The sequence below is a fragment of the Eubalaena glacialis genome, chromosome 7 (assembly GCF_028564815.1).
Source record: "Eubalaena glacialis isolate mEubGla1 chromosome 7, mEubGla1.1.hap2.+ XY, whole genome shotgun sequence".
Taxonomy (NCBI): Eukaryota; Metazoa; Chordata; class Mammalia; order Artiodactyla; family Balaenidae; genus Eubalaena; species Eubalaena glacialis.
Genome location: NC_083722.1, coordinates 56503324 through 56518999, shown reverse-complemented (window position 1 = coordinate 56518999; position 15676 = coordinate 56503324). Strand labels below are relative to the sequence as shown.

At 43.9% G+C, this 15676-nt stretch overlaps 1 protein-coding gene across 1 annotated transcript; it reads right to left on the bottom strand.

Annotated features, from left to right (window-relative positions):
- Positions 1–11774: 11774 nt before the first annotated feature.
- LOC133094582 (protein HIRA-like) lies at positions 11775–14865 on the bottom strand. The gene has a single exon (XM_061195206.1). The coding sequence runs from the start codon at positions 14817–14819 to the stop codon at positions 11775–11777; it is 3045 nt and encodes a 1014-aa protein (XP_061051189.1). The 5' UTR covers positions 14820–14865.
- Positions 14866–15676: the final 811 nt, after the last annotated feature.

The window sequence follows — 15676 nt, the reverse complement described above, 5'->3', positions numbered from 1 at the left end:
CTTTCCTATAAAAGTGAGACACCATTAACAATTACATGTAAATATTTGAGCAGGATTCCAGTTCTGAAATCCTAAGAGGAGAATTGCTAAAAGGGGAATAGAAGTTTACATTTTTCACCACAAAAGGGCTCACTGGGAAATTTTAGTAAGCTGTATCAGACTCTCTGAATGAAACCCATAGGGTGCTTTCACACCCAAAGTAGTAAAAGATAGATACACACAAAACAAAAATTAATGCAGAGGTTTTTTCTTTTTCAGTGTCACTTTGTTTTACCACTTTTATTAGATCATTCCATTGTTTTCTCAAATGTTTTTCTTCTCGAATTTGCTACTATAATCTCAGAGGCTGCATCAATCAATCAATCAATCAATCTTTGCTGGAAATTTACTTGATGAGCATCTGTCATGGTATTTAATTATAGTTAACAGCAACCATAAAAAAAATGCATTAATGACATTTGCAGTTCTGAACTGTTCATCATGAAATTATGTGGCTCATGTTGCATTATGAAGTTTTTGCCGGGGAAAAAATCCAGGAATTTCCAACTATCACAGAACTCTGGGTCCTAATTAAGCAATCAGAGTCAACAAAGTGTGTATTAGTGTAAGATCACATACCTGGGGGGTATTAAAAACCTGAAGTCTGTTCTCTGAAAGTCAATTACAATTTGTAGTGTCACAGTATCACTGTAAAATGTCCTATATTGTAACTGAAAATATCTCCAGAGTTAAGAAGAGAAAGTTTCAATCCTTCTTCTGTGGGTCACTCAGTCTGAAAGGCATTTACCTTTAGGTCCATACATAACTCTACTCTGTAAGAGTTTTTACCTAACTGACATATAAGTGAAACGGAGCAGGACCCTGTGGTCCTTGACCCCCATGTCATCAGCCTGCCTTTTGTCTGTGGAAAAACTGTAGTCAAACAATAAGTTTAATCAGAGAAGTGAGAAAATGCAGACAGAAAGGAAAAGAGTCAAACGAGACCAAATAATAATAGTTTAGTCATTAAGCAAAGTCAAGGACGTTTAGTCTCTCCTCAAGTGCTAGAGATCATATTCTGAGCCATATCCTGTGAACTGTCTATATTATAGATACTGAAATCCCCACCAGGTGGAAGAAGTTAACTACATGATAGCCAGACTGTAGCCATGACATAAGCTGCCACAATTCTGAGAATTGGCCTCAAAGAAATGGGAACAAACTGACACTGGAACTGAAGACTAACTGTACTTAAAACAATCAAGAAGATGCTGATCAGACCTCCACATGACCAGTTTCACGATGACTGCCAGAGCTGACTGTGCTGTTTCTGCATGTAGCCCCCTCCCTCCGTCTATAAAAGCTCTTGCCCACTGATGGGGTGTGGGGGGGAGTCGGCCTTTGGACAAGAGTCCACCACCCCCCACCCCTCCAGGTTTCTGGTCTCTGAAATAAAGCAAATTTTCCTTTCAACCAAGCTTGCTTCTTTACTTGTTTTTGAGCAGGAAGCAGCTGGACCCACTTTAGGTAAGTTTTCGCCTCCCAACATGAGGCTGCCCTCTCGCGATATCTGGCTCCCGGGACACCGCACCGGGTTGGCTGCAAGGAGCCTGCTGCTTGTGGCTTGCTGGCACCGAGAGGGGATTTGGGGGGACATTCCTAGCAGATGCCGAAACCATTTGTTTCAGGGTTCCTCCCTGTTTCTCCCCTGCTCCTCACTGGCTGCCAAATTATGCTTTTCCTTGGTAGAAGGGAAAGATACCTCTGGATGAGCTGATGAGCTCCAAAACCAAGTAAGTCCACCGGTGTGCACCCGGCAAACTTCTCTTTTGAGCACAAAATGCTATTTGGGCATTTTGTCAATTGGTTCTGATGTGTGTCTGACATTGAGGACTGTTTGTGTTGGGGAGTGTTTGTTTGGCACTCCATATGGGTCATTCTTCTTGGAGGATTTGTGACAGTTCTGTCTTCTTGTGTGTGAAAGTATATTCCATTTGTGCGATTGGTATCTTTGTTGTCTTTTGTAAAATGGGAAATTCAGGTTCAATTCATTAGAAAAATTTTAGCTATGAGATTATGACTAAAGAGAAAGAAAGATAATTTTTTTTAACAATGTATGGCAACAGCATTCTTCAGACTCCAGAGAAACCTGGTTAAGATAAAACTCATTTGTAACTCCCAAACTGGTTCTTTTTGCATATGCAGTTAGAGAAAGCTAGCTTGATAAAATACTGTTTTCAGAATTCTGACCCTGAGAGAACAAAAATACGCCTAGGAGAAAGCTTGAAGTTAACTCTTATCATGTCCTTGAAATACAAACACAGCCCAATTTGCCTGAGACTTCAGCCGTGTGTTAATTAGTAGAACTTCAAAAGATAGGTTTACTAAACACACATCTTATACTACATTAAAGAGAAATTATACTATGAGAAAAATGTAAGTTTTTAGAAGTTATGGAATATGTTCTTAAGTTTGTCAATCTGTAAATGCTGGTATAACAGTTCAATTACTTGTTTCTTGGTTTTGTTAAGAATTTTAAGGGTTAAAAATTGTAATATGTAAAAATGATAAGGGAAGCATTTCAGTATGTAAAGCAAGTAAGATATGCGTTGTCGGCGAGAGAAGGTACAAAGAGTGGAGATATTTTTCTTGAGGAAGAAAAGGAAAATAATGTTGTCCTAGAGCTGGTTATTTATGTATGGGGAAAATAGGGACACAATATGGATCCAGAAAGTGATAAAAGGTTTATGAAAAAGGAACTTGGAGAAGACAATTTTGTATGTTGTCAGGATTGATTAAGATTAGATTGAATTTAATTAGATAAATGAATTTTGTTATTAATAGTAAGCTGGTACAAGACTGGAATCTGGTTTTCTTTCTCCCTGTTAAGAGAACAAAATTTTCCTGGAATATTGAGCTGCTTTTGATAACAGATGGTAAGTTTCTTTCTCTAGCTAACTTTGAGTATTCCATAGGGGCCTCTAGGCGTCTCAGAAGAAATATTAAAGTAACTAGGGTTATTTGGTATGTTAAATTATATTGAAAACATTGGATAACTTTCAGATCATACTGCTGAACTGGGTAAGAAATTTAAAGAATTCTAATGGAAAGCTATTGTTTTGCTTCAAACCATATTTTTGACCCCAGTGTTCAGGATGGAAAAAATTGTCTAGTGAAGTTAACACAGAGTATAGCTATTTATGATGTGTATCATTGCTGGCTTTAAGTTTAATACTCAAAGCACATGTACAATGCTTGTGTGACAATTGGGTATAAGTGATGTATAGCCTATAAAATGTTTCCCCATCAACATACCTTTCTGTACTTGTTTGTTATGTCTAATTAGTTGTCCCCCAATGTGGATGACTAGACAAATATATAAACAAAAAGTTGGCCTAGCACCGAGGGACATGAATGGACCCAGAGCAGGTAACTGAGCCACTCTGGCAATGTTGGAAAAATATATTGATTTTTCAGTGCTTTCTATGGAAAGATTTACAATTAAAACTGAAAAATGATGGAAGAAATTTTCACATATTGAGGTGTGGGGAAGTCATTCTGGCTTATACATGATTTAATCTGAACTTTAGGCTAACCAAAACAGCCTGTTTGTGGCCTATTAAACATAGACTGTACATATGCTTTAACCATTAAGGAAAAAAAGAACACATTTAGAGAATACTACAAAGTTGCATTTTGATTATTATCCTCGTTGTAATACATCTACTAATTTTCAAATGTTTGTCCAGGTACTATGACAAAGTAATCAAAAAGAGAGATAATGTTTTCATAATACAAAATATTGATGCTAAGCTTGGAACTTGAGATTACTTCCAATTCTCTGTCCACTCCCCAAATTAGGCAGGACTACACCCTACTTTAGCAGGAAGTAGCCAAGAGCAGTTGTCGCCCAATCCCTCAAAGAGTTGGGGAAAATTGAAACAGAAATGTAAACTAAAACCAAATTCCTCTGCCAAGTCTATGATTAACCTCTCTATCCAAAACTTTATTCCCTATTTTGTTCTGTACCTGTCCCTCCTCAGGATTGAAGAGTATCAAAGAAAACGGGAGATTGAAATGGAGCAGGACCCTATGGTCCTCCCCCACCACTCCATGTTCTCAGTCTGCCTTTTTGTCTGTGGAAAAACTTTGGCCAAAGAATAAGTTTAATCAAGAAGTGAGACAATGCAGAAGCAAAGAAAAACAGTCCAACAAGACTAATAATAGTTTAGTCAGTATGCATAGTCAAGGAACTTTAGTTCCTCCTCAAGGGCTGTAGATAATATTCTGAGCCATATCCTGTGAGCTGTCTTATAGATACTGAAACCCTCACCAGGTGGAAGAAGTTAACTACAAGATGACCAGACTGTAGCCATGACATAAGCTGCCACAATTCTGAGAATTGGCCTCAAAGAAATGGGAACAAACTGACCCAGGAACTAAAGACTAACTGTACTTAAAACAAGATGATGCTGATCAGACCACGGCATGACCAGTTTCAAGATGACTGTCAGAGCTGAGTGTGCTGTTTCTGCATGTAGCCCCCTCCCTCCGTCTATAAAAGCTCTTGCCCACTGATTGTAAGTGGGGGGAGTAGGCCTTTGGACAGGAGTCTGCCCTACTCCCCCAACACCCTTCAACCTGGGTTGCCGGCCTCCATAATAAAGGAAATTTTCCTTTCCACAAACCTTGCCTCATTGTTGGCTTTTGAGCAGTGAGCAGCCAGACCCAACTTTTGGTAACAGGATTACAGGATCATATGGTAACTCTATTTTTAGTTTTTTTGAGGAGCCTACATACTGTTTTCCATAGTGGCTGCACCAATTTACATTCCCACCATGGAATGTAAAGGTAGGAGTGTTCTCTTTTCTCCACACTCTCTCCAATATTTATTCTTTGTAGACTTTTTGATGATGGCCATCTGACTTGTGTGAGGTGATACCTCATTTTGATTTTGATTTTCATTTCTCTAATAATTAACAATGTTAAGTATCTTTTCATGTGCCTGTTGGCCATTTGTATGTCTTCTTTAGAGAATTGTCTGTTTAGGTCTTCTGCCCATTGTTTTGATTGAGTTGTTTGTTTTTTTAATATTGAGTTGTATGAACTGTTTGTGTATTTTGGATATTAACCCCTTGTTGGTTGCATCATTTGCAAATATTTTCTCCCATTCTGTAAGTTGTCTTTTCATTTTGTTGATGGTTTCCTTTGCTGTGCAAAAGCTTTTAAGTTTGATTAGGTCCCATTTGTTTAATTTTGCTTTTTTCTTTTGCCTTGGGAGACTGACTTAAGAAAATATTGCTACAATTTATTGTAGAAAATAAAATAGCAGAAAATATTTTGCTTTATGTTCTCTTCTAGGAGTTTTATGATATCACGTCTTATATTTGGGTCTTTAAACCTAAATTTACCTAGCATCATAACTTTACCAATCTTGAGTGATACACCCAGAATCTAAGCTCCCACCAACCTCAAGGTCAGAGAAAGAAGACAGTTTTCCTTTCAGCAGGAAAAGTCTAAATCTTGCCTCCCAAATGATTGAAAGAGGGGAATTCCATTGTTCATTTCTCCCAGGGAAAATTGTATCTACAAAACTCACATCAAAAGTCAATAACTGATTATCAGTACATTTCCAAAAATATGGGTCATTCCATATTTTTATTAATAACAGCTTTATTGAGATAGAGTTGGATGTAATTCACATACCATAACATTCACTCTTTTAACATATATAATTTAGTGGTTTTTAGTATATTCACAGAGTTGTGCAACTATTGTTACTAATTTTAGAACATTTTTACTCTCCCCCAAAGAAATCCTGTTCCCATTAGCAGTTATTCCCCATTTCTGTCCTCTGCCCTCAGCATCTGGTTACAACTAATCTACTTTCTAGTTGTCTCTATGGACTTGCCTATTCTGGACATTTCATATGAATGAGATTCCACACTATGTGGTCTTTTGTAACTGGCCTCTTTAACATAATGTCTTTGGGTTCATCCATGTTGTAGCAGGTATCAGTACTTCCTTTTTGTGGATGAATAATATTCTATTGTATAGATGTACCATATTTTGTTTATTTATTCATTAAACAAAATGGATAATGGACATTTAGGTTTTTTCTACTCTTCAGCCATCAAGAATGATGCTGCTGTGAATGTCTGTGTACAAGTTTTTGTATAGACATATGTTTTCAATTCTGGGTCATTCAATCTTGGAATTACATGTGGACCACAGACAGCCTTGTCCTTTTTCAAAATCTTTCTTCCACGCTGAGATGGTGAAGTTACACATCTGTAGTAGTTTCCTGTAACTGCTGTAGCAAATGACCACACTTTGGGCTTAAAACAACACAAATTTATCATCTTAAAGTTCTCAGGTCAGAAGTCTAATTGGATCCTTGGGCTGAACTCTAGGTGTTGGCAGGTTCCTTTTCTGGCTTCTACAAGCTGCCTGTAGTCCTTGCTCTTGGTCCTCTTCTGTTTGCAAAGCCAGCAGTCTTTCTCACACTACATCACGGTGACTCTGTCTCTTCTGCCTCCTTCCTCATTTAGAGGACTCCTGTGGTTATGCTGCGCCCACCTGGATAATTTAGGATAATCTTCTTATTTTAAAGTCAGCTGATTAGCAACCTTAATTCCTCCTTACCATGTAACATTCCCAGATTCTGGCACAGACACTTTGGGGGGGCATTATTCTGCTTACTTACCACAATACCTCTTTAGCTGGCTTAGAGTCTCTGCTCCTAATCCTTTGAAACAACTGTTTGAATACACATACACACACACACACAGTAAGGAAAAGCAGTAAACTACAGACACAAGACAATGCCTGAAAAAAAAATCTATATGGTGGGAATGCAAAATGTTCAGCCACCTTGGAAGATAATGTAGCAATTTCTTACAAAACTAAGCATACTCTTACCATATGCTTCAGTAATCATGCTCCTTGATATTTACCCAAATGAGTTGAAAACTTATGACCCCACACAAACTTGTAACTTTATGCAGAACTGCCAAAACTTGGAAGTAACAGACATCCTTCAGTAGGTGCATGAGTAAACAAACTATGGAACATGCAGACGATGGAGTAGTATTCAGTGATAAAAAAAAGTGTTATTAAGAAAAAAATTAAAGATATAGAGGAAATTTAAATGCATATTGCTGAGTGAAAGAAGCTAATCTGAAAAAGCTACTTAGTGTATGATACCAACTATATGACATTCTGGAAAAGGCAAAAATATGGAGATGGTAAAAAGATCAGTGGTTCCCAAGAGTTTGAAGGAAAAGACTGAGGGATGAATAGGGCACAGGGGATATTGAGGGTAGTGAAACTCCTCTCTATGACACTGTGATGGTAGAAACATGTTTACACATTTGTCAAAACCCCTAGAATGTACAACAGGAAGAGTGAACCTAATGTAAACTGTGGACTTTAGTTAATAATGTACCAATGTTTGCTCATCAATTGTAACACATGTGCCACACTAATGTGAGATATTAATAATAGGGGAAACTGTGTGTGGAGGGGTGAGGGATTATATGAGAACTCTGCACTTTCTTCTCAATTTTTATATGAATGTAAAACTGCTCTAAAATATAAATTGTATTAATTATTTAAAAATTCAAACTACAGAGATGTACTCTGACCAGTGTAAAAGTAAGGTTTCACATTATTTCTCAGAAAAGTGTAGGTCCTTAGATCTACCCTTCTCAAATGTCTGGATTTCAGAAATCTTTCTCTCATGTGTACAATTAAAAGCCTATCAGTGTGGTTTACCCCAAACAAAAGGTCAGTTGGATTCAAAAATAAATTGTAGTCCCTAGCTGATAAAAGACAAAACTTCTAAACAACAGTTTTTACAGAATCAGCTCACTAAAGTTTCAGACACTCATAAGGCCCATCTCAGTCACCATCACCTTGTGGCACCTGTAACACAGTTAAGAAATCCAAGAATGGGTCTCTAAGCTCAGTAGCTATTTATATTTGCTGAAATTCAGAGGAATTTCATCTCAGATGGCAGCCACTGTACATTTAATCTCAAAGTAAGCTATTTTTGCACTTTTAAAGTCATCCTCAGACCCCCCGGGGTTTACTCCTTTAGAAAAGGAAAAAGTCTCCCCCAGTGAGTACTGAAATAGACATCTGAGCGCTGCCACCATCTCCTGTCTTCTGTGAGGATTTCTAGCAAGTCAAGCTCACTCATCGTTAACAGTTCTCTTCAAAAATTATGAAAATGCAAGTCAATCACTAAGAGAGTGAGTTTATTTAAATCTTAAGCAAGGGTTTCCCTGATGGCGCAGTGGTTGGGAATCTGCCTGCCAATGCAGGGGACACGGGTTCGATCCCTGGTCTGGGAAGATCCCACGTGCCGCGGAGCAACTAAGCCTGTGCTCTGAAACTACTGAGCCTGCACTCTAGAGCCCTTGTGCCACAACTACTGAGCCCGTGCACCACAATTACTGAAGCCTGCGCGCCACAACTACTGAAGCCTGTGTGCCTAGAGTCCGTGCTCTGCAGCGGGAGGCCTGCGCACCTCGGCAGAGAGTGGCCCCCACTTGCTGCAACTGGGGAGGGCCCACGCACAGCAACGAAGACCTAACAGAGCCAAAAATAAATAAATTTTAAAAAAATCTTAGGCAAGATTCTGGGCTGAGACTCTTAGAGGAGGTCAAAAAATTACAATTAATGCAAAACTGCTCAATTTGGTTATTCTTTTGTATTGAGCACACCACAATTAGGAATCTCTATAACTTTCTATCAAGAACTGTGAAGTGTCTGGGATTTTATCCCACTTATACGCTAAGAAGCCTGTCACAATTTCATGGGTGCTGGTGGAAAGCTGAAGACTCCTGGGTCAGAGATGGAGGCTTTGTTACACGACACAGCGAGCAGCAGGGAGTGAGCACATGGATGTGTGTCAGTTATCCTTGTCCCTAAGTTCCACAGGGCAACACAGGAGGACCTGGATGGTGCAGGAGGCTGCGTTGCAGGAGATCAGCCTTAATTCAGCTTAGGAAACTCACATCTTTTACAATGGCCGATAAACAGATCAGCCCTTTCCTCTGAGGAAAACTAGCTTCAAGGCTGCAAGCACATCTACTCTTGCTCTGGAGGGAGGCATTATCTCTATCTTTCAAGGATTTTCACTATAGAAACATCTTCGAAAGGATATTCTGGGAGAAAGTCTTATAAGGCATGCAGAAACATGTGACCCAAGGAGAACCATCTCCTCATCTTTCCTTGAAGTTCCTGATATATGCTGTACTCCCTATAATAAGATAATCTGACTGATCTGACAAATCCACACCACTTTTTAATTTTTGAATTTATTTTTATTTTATTTTGAAATTTTATATTGGAGTATAGTTGATTTATAGTGTTGTGTTAGTTTCAGGTGCACACCCTCTTTTAATATGTGTTTTGAGTGTTCCTTCCTATCAGAGACAGTGATTTGTCCAGAAGGGTTTAGATTCTCACCTATTGTCCCTTGAAATTGAAGTCTGGTTGGTGATGTGGTTGGTGGTCAGAGAGGAATCCAAGCTAATGGCCACTTGTGGGCACTGAACCAACAACTGCAATCAGCTGAGCTAGAAACCATCTATTAGATTCAGCCAGACACTGGGAGCAATCGTGCCTGCCACCTAACCCTAACCCTAACCCATACCCAATCAATCACCAATCCCGTTGACACATTTGGACCAGACTGCCCTCTCCAGCACTCTCCTGCATGGTCCACGTCCTCTCCCTGCCCTGCTAGACCTGCTGTATTGTCTCCTCACTGGCTCCTTTCCCTCCCAATTGCCTCCTCTCTCCCCAGTCTTATCCAACTCCACTCTGCCACTCACATAGCTGCCAGAATAAACTTCTAAAACGCAACTCTCAGCATGACACTTCTGTTCTGAAAAATCTACAGTACCTCACAGACTGCAGGATAAATGTCAGCTTCTTAGCATGGAACATGGATCTTCCTGTAATTTGGCTTCTGATTAAAACTTTATGCACAACACTCATTTTATCCTGTCTTCTGCCTCTAGCACTTTCACCGGCAAAATAGTGATAATAATAGTATCTGCCACCTAGGTTGCTATGAGAATTATAGGTGTTAATACATGTTAATTGATCAAGACAATGGCTCAAAATAGTCGCTCAAGGGGAGTCATGAGAAGAGTAGTTCACTAGCCACATCAAACTATCAATTTCTCCAATAAGCTAGATGAGCCATGATCAACTCCCTGAGGACTTCTTGGATACTCTTATCTTGGACACTACTTTTTCTCATTACAGAGCCTATAATAAATTATTGTCTTTAAAAAAAATGCTTACAGTCCACTCTCCCCACTGCAGAGTAAAATCCAAAAGGCAGGTTTATGTATTACCCATATTTGGATTCCTAAGGCCATCCCATTGTCTGTCACATAAAAAGCACTTAATAAATATTTGTTGAACAGTGGTATGCTGTTTCTGTATTTATGGATACAAATGGAATACTACCAGCAGATCTTTCCATGTTCTTTTCAAGTCTTTAGGTTTTGTAGCTGTAGCCCTTACTTACAGGTCTTCTGGAGTTCTTTGTTCTACTTTTTTTCAGTTTTAATACTTTTTTATTGAAGTATAGTTGATTTACAATGTGTTAATATCTGCTGTACAGCAAAGTGATTCAGTTATATTATATATATGCATATATATATATACATTCTTTCTTTAAAATATTATTTTCCATTATGGTTTATCATAGGATATTGAATATAGCTCCCTGTGCTATACAGTAGGACCTTGCTGTTTATCCATCCGATATATAAAAGCTTACATCTGCTAACCCCAACATCTCACTCCATCCCTCTGCCAACCCCCTCCCCCTTGGAAACCACCAGTCTGTTCTCTATGTCTGTGATTCAGTTTCTGTTTCATAGATATGTTCATTCATGTCATATTTTAGATTCCACATATAAGTGATATTATATGGTATTTGTCTTTCTCTTTGTGACTTAACTTCATTTAGTATGAAAATCTCTAGTTGCATCCATCTTGCTGCAAATGGCATTATTTCCTTCTTTTTTTTTTTTGGTATCCAATGCGTGTTCATTTATTTTACACTTACAAAAGAAATCGCCCCATCCCCCCCAAAAGTCTCTTTTTACAAACATTTAAAAATTAAAACTAAATGAAGATAGACAAGTTAATTTCAGTACAATTATTTTTCAATGTAGCTGTCATAATTAGAGTTTAAATTTCCTACAAGTGACCAATGTCCAAGTGACTTATAGGGAAATCCTGATTATTGGCCAAAAGGAAAATTCCATATTACAAGTTAGCAAATTCTAGTACAAAAATAGTCCATGTGTTGGAATAGGCTTTCTTTTTACATAGATCTCAGGTCAGTCTACTGACTGCATAATACGCTAACGTCTCACGGTTCTCTCTTTCACAAATGGCTCATTCGTCATAGCTGGAGCAGCACGGCGCCTATAGTAGCAGGGCTAGTGTCCACCTGGGGACCGTGCTGGAGACGGCAGGCCTGGGCTGCCTCACTGGCCCCGGGGCAGTTGGGCAGAGCCCCAGCTCCGCACCGGGGTCCTGGAGGGAGGAACGAGTTGCAGGCAGAGCTGCTCCCCCTGAGGGAGAAACAGGCCCAGGACACAGGGGAAGTGTGCCCAGGGGCTGGGCCGGTACTGGTGCAGGACAGCCCACCTCCTGCCAGTGTCTCCTCATCCTGTAGCCCAGCGAGATGAGAGGCCGACCTGCGTGTCCTCAGCGGCGAGAGTGTGGCCCTGCCCTCCTTGCTGCGGCTGGGCAGGCTACTTGTCCCTCAAGATGTCGAGCTGTTCCTGACATTCGGTGAAGAGGCGCTGGAAGCGGAGGTTCTGCCCGATGACTGGCAACAGCTCCTTCAGCAGGTCCCTCTTCCACAGACCCACTACTGTTGACTCCCATTGGCTTCCAGTGGAGGAGTGAACGGGCCCCAGTAAGTCCTTGCATATTTCTCGGAGTCGGTATTCAAGCCCTTCATTCACGAGGTATCGCACGTAGAGGAGGAGCCAGTGGCGGTACTCGTGGCTGGAGCGCAGGGTGAGCGCTGCGGCGACCTGGCTCTCCAGGTAGGCCAGGGTGGTCTCCTGCTGCACCATGTGAGGCACGGAGAAGAGCCGGGCTGCCTGCCTCCCCGAGGTGGAGGCGCGGCCCTGGACTATGGCTAAGGGTCCCGAGCACAGCATGGCGTCCTGGGGTGGCAGGCTACTCCTGAAGTCTGCACACTGGGCCAGGGAGTCCTGCTTGTCAGAAACCAGGTTCCACGCAGACAGTGATGGGTTGAAGCAGTAGGCCTTCCCGTCCGACAGGTTCATCACGGGGATTCCATGCTGCGTTAGCAAGATCTGTGACACCGTCATGTCACTTCCTGCCAAGATGGAGTGTAGGGACTCTTCCTTCACCACCACTATCTGCCTGTGCACATCCCAGACGGACAGCGTGGCTGTGGCGGTGAGGGCCATGACGTAGGAGCCGGTACAGTGCAGGGTGGAGATCGGGGATGGCAGCAGGATGGGAGGGAGGAGGCGGCGACCACAGGTGGAGAACACGGACAGCATCCGCTTTTCACAGGCGACACACACCACGTCACAGCTGCCGGCAGCGGTGAGGATCCGGCTGGTGAGCACCGTCTCCCACTCCTTCCCTTCCCGGCTGCACTTCAGGCGGCTCAGCTTTATGCCCCCCACGGCCGTCACCTCGTTCTCCACCTCTATGTACATGGAGGGGTCAGAGCTCACCTGCAGGGTGAAGGCTCTCTGGGGGCCCGGCATGGGCAGCTTCAGCGCAGCTGCTGGGACAGACAAACACACAGCGTCCTTCTCTGCTGTCAGGGCAGATGGGGACTGCACAGACAGGGACATGGGCATGAGCCGCGAGTCCTTCCGAGGCCGCCGTTTCTTCTTCTTCTCCACCGTTTCCACCTCGAGCTCCAGCTTCCGCTTGGAGAGCGAGGAGGGCTTAGCCACAGGGACCTTCTCGTCGCTGTCACTGCTGCTCTCCAGGACATCCCGGGGCCGCAGCTCCTTCACAAGGCTCTGCTCTTTCAACCTTTCCATAGCTGTCGGGGTCAAACCGGCCAAGGCAGGAGCCCCCGGCGTGGCTTTGGAGCGCTCCGTGAATCGGGAGTCGAACGCTTTCATAGGTTCGATCTTGGACGGGGTTGTCAGGATGGAGGGGGACGGTGCAGCGGGAGCAGAGGCCGCATTCACGCTGTCCTTACTGACAGAATCGCCCACAGGCCTGGTGCCGGTCGCCGCCACAGGCTCTGTGGAAGGCTTCGAGGTGCCGAAGGGGACGGGGGTGCAGGAGTCCAGCGGCAGCAGCTGCGGGCTGCTGTGAGAGGTGAGCATGGTGCCCGCCAGGGAACCCGAGAGCGGGATGCTGTTGGAGAAGGCCGTGGAGAAGTCCCCAGTGTCCAGCTGTGCTATGCAGAGAGGCGTGATTCTCCTCCGACCATCTGCTGTCCGAGTCTCAACTTGTTTCTTTAAAAGATTCTTCCTGATGTCCTCCAGACTCTCCCCGTTGACGACGCCAGTGACCGAGGTAGCGGAGCCTGTCTCTCTGGCCGCAGAGCCCTTCTGGTCCAGCTGCTGCCTCCGCTGGTACTTGAGCATCTCGGGGTTCTCGATGACGGCGGTGGAGAGCTGGGTCTCGGTCATGATGGCCAAACCCTTGCCGTAGGTGGACTGATGGATGCGGCTCTTCTCCTCCTCGCTCAGGGGGTCTCCGAGCTCGTCCTGGGAGAAATCCAGGAACGTCACAGAGCCGTCCATGGAGCACACCAGGATGCCCAGCCCGTTCAGAGTCCAGGAAATGTCCATGATGGATTTGTCAAACAGCTCATGGATGACAACCAAAGGCCGTTTTAGACACGTGAGCCAGACAGAGAGCGAGCGGTCCTTGCTGCCGACAGCACAGCAGCAGTACGGGCAACTGGGTTTCGCAGAGCTCCCGTTCTTCTGCTGCTTCTTGAAGATTTTTGGGTTGAATTTCACGACAGTCACAGCTTTCCGGTGCCCGACAAAGTCCATGTTGGTCTTCCAGCCCTCCCGTTCGATGATCTGGGCAGTGGGGCCAGAGTTGTTCATGGCGTGGGCGGACACGAGGTAGTGCCCGTCAGGGGACCAGCTGAGCCGCAACACGTGGGTCGTCCCTCCACACTCATCAAAAGGCTTGGTGATGCTGGTCTCTAACTGCCAGTCCAGCGTCCTCCACACTTTCAGGCTGCGGTCGTCGGCTTGAGAGGCAATGTATTTACCAACAGGGTCCCAAGTCAGGCCCTTCACCAGGCCAGAATGGCCTCTCAGAGTAGCTAGGATTTCTGGGAACTTCACTGCGTTCCAGATGACCACGGTGTTGTCCACGCTGCACGAGGCCAGCCAGGCGTCATGGGGGGACCACGCTACGTCCATCACATCGCCTGAGTGACTCCGCAGGATGGAGACACATCGCCACTGCTCCACGTTGGCAAGCTTGCCACTGGAGCCGAACACGGTGCTGGGGCCGATGTACGTAGCCCGCTTCCACACCATTATCAGTTTGTCATCTCCCCCAGAAGCTACATACATCCCACTGTTTGACCACCGCACACAGTTCACACATGCTAAGTGATTGTCCATCTGGCAAAGCATCTTGGGGACATTTTCATCCTTCTCGTCATCCTCCTGGAGGACTGGAGACATATTCCAGATTGCAACCTTCCCAGAATCCTGTCCTTGTCCTCCAGTTGCGAACTTGGTCCCGTCAGGGTGAATATCAACTGAAAAAATTGGCTTGCCATTGTGGTTGACCCAGGTCGGCTTCAGGAGCTTCATTGTTCGGCCGCCGCCGCCGCCGCCGCCGGGCTGAGGCGAGAGCCGCGTCCCTCAGCGCGCCCGGGGCCGTGGAGCTGCCGCCGCCCGCGCCGCCCACCCTCCAACCGCCCGCCGCCCCCCCGCCCTCAGCGCCACCGCGCCATCGTCGACCCGCGCCCCCCGCCGCCGCCGCAGCCGCCCACCCCCGCGCTCGGCCGCCGCCGCCGCCGCCACAGCCGCATCCCCCGCGCCGCTCCTCCTCCGGCGGCTCCCGGGCAACGCCCTATTTCCTTCTTTTTTATGGCTGAGTGGTATTCCATTGTATAGATAGATGCCCCACATCTTCTTTACCTGTTGATGGACATTTAGTTTGTTTCCATGTCTTGGCTATTGTGATAGTGCTGCTATGAACATAGGGGTGTATGTATCGTTTTGAATTATGGTTTTGTCTGGATATATGCCTAGGAGTGGGATTGCTGGATCATATAATTATAATTCAATTTTTCGTTTTCTCCTTAAGTCCTTTGCTCAGAAACCTAATAGTTTCTGATTGTCACATCTTATCTTCCCCTCTCCCCCACACCCCTGCTGTGGCTAGAATTATTATATGTGAATAATTCAGGAGTCATATTCATACTATTTCTTGTTGATAAATCTATCTAGGCAGGCTTTTGGGTACTGATTTTTTAGTTAGTCCAGAAACTCAGTGTAGAAATATCTCACCTTATAAGATCCATTTACTTAGAATTTAAGTGAAAGGAAGGTGTTATTTCTTTGCTGCTGTATTTTGTCTCACTACCCCTTCTTGTTAGTTTTCATTTTTGTCTGTAGTTTTCTATGTAGATTCTAGAAAATAAAACAAGAAACACATTCAAGGA

Coding starts and splice junctions, on each gene's coding strand:
- LOC133094582 (XM_061195206.1), bottom strand. CDS start 14,819: ATGAAGCTCCTGAAGCCGACCTGGGTCAACCACAATGGCAAGCCAATT.